Genomic DNA, 7,166 nt, shown 5'->3' on the forward strand with positions numbered 1-7,166 from the left:
CTGCTCTGATCGGGGCTCCTCTGGCAACGGCGTTGGGCCGCTGGTCTTCTTGGCCTTGGCAAGCCAGCCCTGCAAATTACAAGCATCAAAGTTAGACTGAATCACATGTAATGGGAATATCCAAACACTCTTCAAAAAAAGTGCCACTCACCTCCTTCGGGGGATTCGAGGCATCGAGACCAGTGTCCTTCCCCTCGGCCGACCACTCCTACTGGGGCTGAAATACTTGGCCCCATATCTTGTCCGGGGTTGCACCGAAGAGGTGCCGCACAGTGGCCGGATCCTCGGGCTCATGCTCCCACATGGGCTTGGCCCTCTCCTGACAAGGGAGGATTCCGCGGTGGAGCATCATTTGGAACACATCGACCAGCTTTGCTCCGGTCTCTATCACGCCGTCGACGCGCTTCTGCAGCGCCTTGGTGTCGACAACGCATCCCCAGTCCAGACTCTTGGTGGTCCAGGAAGCCAGTCTCTTGGGGGGCGGACCGGAATGCGGGGGGCGCTCCCCATGCGGCCTCCCGTGGCTCTGTGATGTAGAACCACTCCTTCTGCCACATCCGAACAGTGTCGATGAAGTGGTCGTCCGGCCACTAGACCCGTGTCAGCTTGCTGATCATGGCCTCGGCACAGTCCACGTGCTCACCGCCGACCACCTTGGCTTCACATTGAATACCTTCAGCCACAAGCCGAAGTGTGGTTGGACGCGGAGGAGCGCCTCGCAGACGATCATGAAGGTCGAGATATGAAGGAGGGAGTTGGGGGCGAGATCGTGGAAATCTAGCCCATAGTAGAACATTAGCCCCCACACAAAGGGATGCAGGGGAAATCCTAGCCCCCTGAGGAAATGGGGGAGAAATACTACCCTTTCTCGCCTGGCTCGGGCGTAGGGATGATCTAGCCCACTTCAGGGGACCGATGGGCAACATTGGCCAACAAGTAGCGGGCCTCCTTCAGCTTCATGATGTCCTCATTGGTGATGGAGGAGGCCTCCCACTTCCCGTTGGCGCCAGATCCTGCCATGGTCGAAGGAGGTTAAGTTGGATTCACTGTGAGAGTGGAGAGAGGAGGGGCACTGGAGCTCTGGAAGAATGGCGGATGCGGAAGGAATGAGAGGGCGTGGGATGCAAACTGTGGTGGCCCCCCTTTACAGACTGTGGGCAGGCCAAAGATCCTTTTTTTCACGCCATTGGCCTCTCCACTTCCTGATATCCCCGCAACTTTATGAGCGGGGAGGGGAATCGAAATCATTAACCATATCCCCCGAAAGGCAGGATACGATCTCCACCTTGAGGGGACGTGTCAAGCGTGGCGTCAGCCTCGAACCATGTTTCGAGAAACAGTAACTGCTTGGTGATATGACCGGAAGCGACTCCTCGTCGAAGGAGAAAAAGTTGTCAAATAAAGGCACTACTTGCGCTTGAGCGATATTTTTATTACTACCTTCGGTGTTAAGTAAAGCAGCCGCTTCAGACTCCGGACATCACGTGGTGCCGAACAGGGGAGAAGCATGCTAAGGAACTCTCCCCGCAAGCCGAATACTGGTCGGGGAGATGAAAGACGGATATAGGTCTTGGCGTTGGTGGCAAGTTCGGGGGCTACTGAGGGAGTCATGAACTAGGGGGTCCTCGGGACGACGACCCATTGTGCATGGGCCGGACTGGTAGAGTCGTACTATGACGGGAGATCTATGAGCTATGGTGTGGGATCCCTTTAATTCCTAATTGTAATCTATCTCCGGTAACCATAACCCTATCAGTGTCTATATAAACCGAGGGTTGTAGTCATTATAGGGGAGAGCTTCATCCATTATTCTCATAGCCTTAGGTTTAGCTCATGCTGATCTCGAGGTAGATCTACTCTGTAAACCACTATATATCATCAATACAAGCAAAGCAGGACGTAGGGTTTTACCTCTTCGAGAGGGCCCGAACCTGGGTAAACACGGTGTTCGTCGTCCCTTGTTATCCATTGATCCTAGATCCACAGCTCGGGACCCACTACCCCGAGGTTTGCCGGTTTTGACACCGACAACGACCGTTTACGTCGATGGCTTACCAAAGTGCATACTTTATTTCTTTAAAAGATGAAAGACTCGATATCCACTAGTAGAAAAAGGGCCTAAAGTTCAGCTCATTAGTCCCGGTTTGTATTTGAGCCGGCACTAACGTGACCATTAGTGCCGGTTCCAACGGCAAGGCGGGCGGCGCTCATTAGTACCGGTTCGTGGCGAACCTTTAGTACCGGTTCTTGCCACGAACCGGTACTAAAGAGGTTTTGGCCTTTAGTACGGGTTGGTGGCTCCAACCGGTACTAAAGACCCCCCCTTTAGTACAGGTTCGTGCCACCAATCGGTACTAAAGGGGTGCGCTGCCACCCGCCGTGCACAATGTTTAGTCCCACCTTGCTAGTTGAGAGGAGCTCGCACCGGTTTATAAGCCCTGCCGTGGCTACCGTGTCGAGCTCCTCTCTAAGCAGGCCTTTGTGGGCCTATTGCAAGTCTTCTGCCCTGCGGGTCCTACTGGGCCGTACGGGCCTGCATCCTAGCCCAACTAGAGGTTGGGTTTCTAGTCGTATGCAGGCCGCGCCAGCCCAGTAGGTGGGCTGTTTTTTATTTATTAAAAAAATTCAAAAAAATCCTTTAGTACCGGTTGGTGTTACCCAACCGGTACTAAAGGGCTCCCCTCCCCCGGCACTGGCTCGTGCCACGTGGTGGCCCTTTAGCGGCGGTTCGTGTAGAATCGATACTAAAGGGGGGGACCTTTAGTCCCCACCCTTTAGTGCCGGTTACAGAACTGGCACTAAAGGGCCTTACGAATCGGTGCTATAGCCCGGTTCTGCACTAGTGATCAAAGAATGGATCAAAGTAATGAAAGCGCCCAGGCAACAAATTGGAGACAACATGAATGTGCGCAAGCCACAAGTTTGCGACAGGTGGATCTCCATTCTCCATTTTTGAGATGGACCGATTTACCTGTTTTATGCTATTTTACCTAAGAGAGAGGAGTAGGTCCTAGGTAGTAAGAACAATTAGCTAGTGTTGATTATGACTATGATGATGACGATGAGTTGTTATTATGATGATGAGTTATGTGCTAGAAAGTGTTAGAATGATGAGTTGTTATATGACTCATAGATGATGACGATGATGAGTTGTTATTATTATGATGATAATGATGACTTGTTATTATGATGATGATGAGTTATTATATCATTGGGTGAAAGGAACGTGAATTAGATTCAAGTGGATTGATCCAAAGTGATCAAGTTAGATTAGTAGGATGATCCAACTCATCATGATCATAATGATATAACAATCTCTAAATTACTACAATATGAAAACTTGTATAATGTTGTATACATACAATATAAAACAAAAGAGAAATAGAATACGAAAGAATAGTAGTAGCACGGGGTTAGGACGCGCTGCTACTGCTAAGTGAGTTAGCAGTAGCAGGGGCTTTACCAGCACTACTGCTAATAGTTAGTTGTAGCGCCCTAGTAGTAGTGCTGGCACCCGTGCTACTACTAGGGTTTTCCCTAGTAGTGAAGACGTCCAGGATGGCGCGCCAAAGAGGGAAAACGATGTTGGAGACGACGCCCCCATCTCTTGACCAGAGAAATGAGGATGCACAAATCACCATAATAGCGCCTTCAAAAAAGAAAGCTACAGTCACGGGCACCGCCGCTGTCGACCGGCAAGCACCGGCCAAGCTTTTGCCCGGATAAACAACACCACAACTCCCACATGGTCGACCGACGCCAACCAGCACCTCCACTGACCCGCGCACTCCTGCACAGCAACCACGCAATCGTCACTGAGGGACCACCACCACGTCTCGCTGCCGTGCCATTGATCAAACACAGCCAGCACCCTCCATTCCGGCATTTGGTCGAGCATCTGCCCTCGCTTCAACAACCAGCGAAGCCCGACCGGTGTTGCAGATCGACGCGGCGCCATGGTACGTCTCCACCCTGGACCGAGTCACAACAAGACGTGTGTGTGTGTGTCCAAACATGCAATCTGGATCTCAAAAAAACAACAACATGCAATCTGGATGAGATATCTCTCGACAAACACTTGGCGTGTATACGTTTCTCCTGCCTTCTCTTGTCCAAGCTCTCTGGTTTAGGCTGTAAGATTTCACCACAAAGGGTGATTTTTTTTAGCAAATTTCATAGCTAGCAGCAACGGCACCATCCAAGCCACCCCCAAACCGTCCGCCCAGGCCAAGCTTAGTGATCACCGCCAAGCCATCCAGTTAAGTAGAGCAAGCGTCTAGTTGAGGGCGGCCATGAGTGAACAATTTTCCACGGTTATGGCATTCAAGCGGCGAGCAGTTGTGGCCGCAGGAGCACGTTGATCACATTGGATCGCAGTTGGAAAACAAACTTCATATGCAATCTCAAAATCCCGTTGCAAGGAATTGATTCAGATGACCGAAATCATATATTTTCAAGAAATAAAAGCAACCTTTGTACAATTTGAAAGTAAACGTTGTAGACATCAGTAATGGGAATTAAGACTACCGCAAGTCAGCTGCATTTTCAGTTCATAAGTGCTTACCACACATTCGTCCGTTTAGTCAAACTCAGGTAACAAGTATTAATAACTCAATCCTGAATAACTTACAACCACATCACAAATAAAACCCTAACATAATAAAACCACTAAAATAAATTATACAGCATTGCAGCAGTTCCAGGCACGGTTATCAAAAGAACAACATTGCACGCCACCTCTATTCTACGAAGTTTCTTGCGGAAATTTATGTAGTCTTCATCCTGACGCCAATCATGGCTGCACATAAAAAAAGTAATTATGTTACGGTGTACAAAATAATAAATATTATTGTTTTCTTTTAGCCTTTTTAGGTATTGTTATGTTCTGTATAATACGCAAGATTATCTTTGATTCATGGAAAAATAAACATACATCACACGCGAGGATAATGCCATTTACCTATTATTGATTTTATGCCAATCCTCCATTCTTTTGTTTAATTCCATCATGTCCTTTTCTAGCCTAGCTTTCTCGAGCTTTGTATTCTCCCGCAATCGGGCCAATGACTCTCCAGAATACATGATGTGTCCCTGCTACAATATTAAGGGCATGTGCAAACATTAGAAAGGCTCGAACATCACAAATATGTTGCAATGAAGTGAAAAAATCATGCCCACTACGCTCAAGATGATCGAGATTTGGTCTATGTGAAATCTGAATAAGAAATCTCTATTGATTTTTTTTCTCAACCATGGGATGCCGAAAAAACCCGCATCCAATCATCCACGTAATAAAAAATAGAACCATGATTGATTTCTCTGGCATGATCTAAATCAAATGAACAGGAAAAGAAAATTATCTTGGTTTGCAAGAAATCACACCAAAGCACGAGGTGCCCCAAAATAACTCCGACGGTGATTGATTTTTCCAAAAAGTTATAAATCAGATGAATGAGAAAACAAATAACAAAACCGCACCATAGGGCCAGATCTAACTTGGTTTGTAACAAAACCAACCAGACAGTCAAATTTGAAGAACACAATTTTTGCAATACTCCGTTGGACAAAAATAATATAATTCCCACATCTAAACATGTCCTAAACATATAGGGCAGTAATTTAATCCTCCGATTAGATTAGATGAACGAGAAAAGAAAATAGCAAACTTGCTCGACCGGGGAACAGCAGCAAATCGACCAAAGCTTCTTACCGTAGCACCATGGTGGAAGAGGCGAGAACCTGCTGCCGGGGAGAGCGCGTGCACGGGCAGCTTAGAGGGGGCCATCGGCAGCGACCTGCTACCAAGGGCCGGCATCTTTCTGAGAAGAGACCGCAGCGCCATCAGGTTGTACGTGATCACGAGAGCAGGCAGCGGCTATCTAGGGTTTGTTTGGCTCGACGGTTTCCCTTACCAGACCAGCCATATATATAACACGAGTGGGCGGGCCAGATCGTTCTCCGACTCCCCTTCCCCTTTCTCCCCCGATCCTCCTCTTCGGACATCGACTAAACTTGTAGGGGTGGGCCAGGCCCAGCCCAACTTGATCCGGATTACAACACAAGGGAGAAAATTGGGAGGTTCTATACAACGCTTCACGCAGGCGTGCCTATGTCTCGCTTATAAAAAAGACTTTACATAAATTTTACGAAAATGTTACATATGTATAGAAAAATTATTCCTATCATATTATGTGAAAAAGTATACAAATATTATACAATGTGTATGAAAATATAGACACTACAAATGTATTTAGAAAAAAATGGACCATGTATTTGGAAAATGTAAACATGTATAAGAAATGTTCCTAATGTATACGACGAATACAAAAAGTGTGCATCAAAACATATGTGTTTGAAAAAATATTAATCATGTATTTAATATATTTTTAACCTGTATAAAAAATAATGTTTCAGATGTGCATGGTGGATACTTCTAGGCTAAATTATACGATCATCTCGCTGATCCCCAAGGTCAACGGGGCTGGCTCGATCCGTCAATTCAGACCTATTGTGCTTATTAACATTATTGCTAAATTTCCCTCCGAGGGCTTTGCTTCGCGTCTCCCTCAGGTGGCCCGTAGGGTGATTGGCTTGCAGTAGACTGCTTTCACAAAGGGGAGGTTCATTCTTGATGGGGTTTTCAGTCATCATGAAATATTGCATGATCTCAGAACTAAGGGCACCAACTTCAATATTCTTATGTTAGATTTTAAAAAGCGTATGATTAGGTCAACTAGTCTCTTTTACGTGAGATTCTACTTGCCAAGGGCTTTGATGGGGCCTATGTGCACCGGCTCATGCAGCTGGTGTGTGGGGGCTACACCATGGTTTCGCTTAATGGGATTGTTGGCCCATACTTTTAAAATGGTCATGGCCTTAGACAGGGTGATCCAATTCCTCCCCTACTATTCAATTTTGTGGCTGATGCATTCTGCTACATTTTAAACCGCGTTGCGGCTATTGGTCATATTTCTCATGTTATCTCGGACTTGATTCCCTCTAGTATCTCTCATCTCCGGTATGCAGATGACATGATTATTTTGGTTGAGAACAATGACATGTGTCTTACTAATCTAAAGTTTCTCTTGCTCTTTTTTTAGGCTCTCTCTAGTCTAAAAATTAATTTCTCTAAGAGTGAGGTCATTCTTATGGGTGATTCAGATCAG

The 7,166-nt window shown here is 46.7% G+C and overlaps 1 protein-coding gene across 2 annotated transcripts; it reads right to left on the reverse strand.

Annotated features, from left to right (window-relative positions):
* Window positions 1-4,586: 4,586 nt before the first annotated feature.
* On the reverse strand, window positions 4,587-5,914 carry LOC123040084 (uncharacterized). 2 transcript variants are annotated; one of them, XM_044463025.1, is made up of 3 exons: window positions 5,711-5,914; window positions 4,961-5,091; window positions 4,587-4,798 (listed from the first exon to the last, which is right to left on the reverse strand). In XM_044463025.1, the coding sequence occupies exons 1-3, from the start codon at window positions 5,840-5,842 to the stop codon at window positions 4,669-4,671; spliced, it is 393 nt and encodes a 130-aa protein (XP_044318960.1). In that variant the 5' UTR covers window positions 5,843-5,914; the 3' UTR covers window positions 4,587-4,668. The 2 variants fall into 2 exon arrangements, with proteins under 2 accessions (XP_044318960.1, XP_044318959.1); XM_044463024.1 differs by having other exon boundaries at window positions 4,961-5,094.
* Window positions 5,915-7,166: the final 1,252 nt, after the last annotated feature.

The sequence above is a fragment of the Triticum aestivum genome, chromosome 2B, assembly GCF_018294505.1.
Source record: "Triticum aestivum cultivar Chinese Spring chromosome 2B, IWGSC CS RefSeq v2.1, whole genome shotgun sequence".
In the NCBI taxonomy this organism is placed as follows: domain Eukaryota; kingdom Viridiplantae; phylum Streptophyta; class Magnoliopsida; order Poales; family Poaceae; genus Triticum; species Triticum aestivum.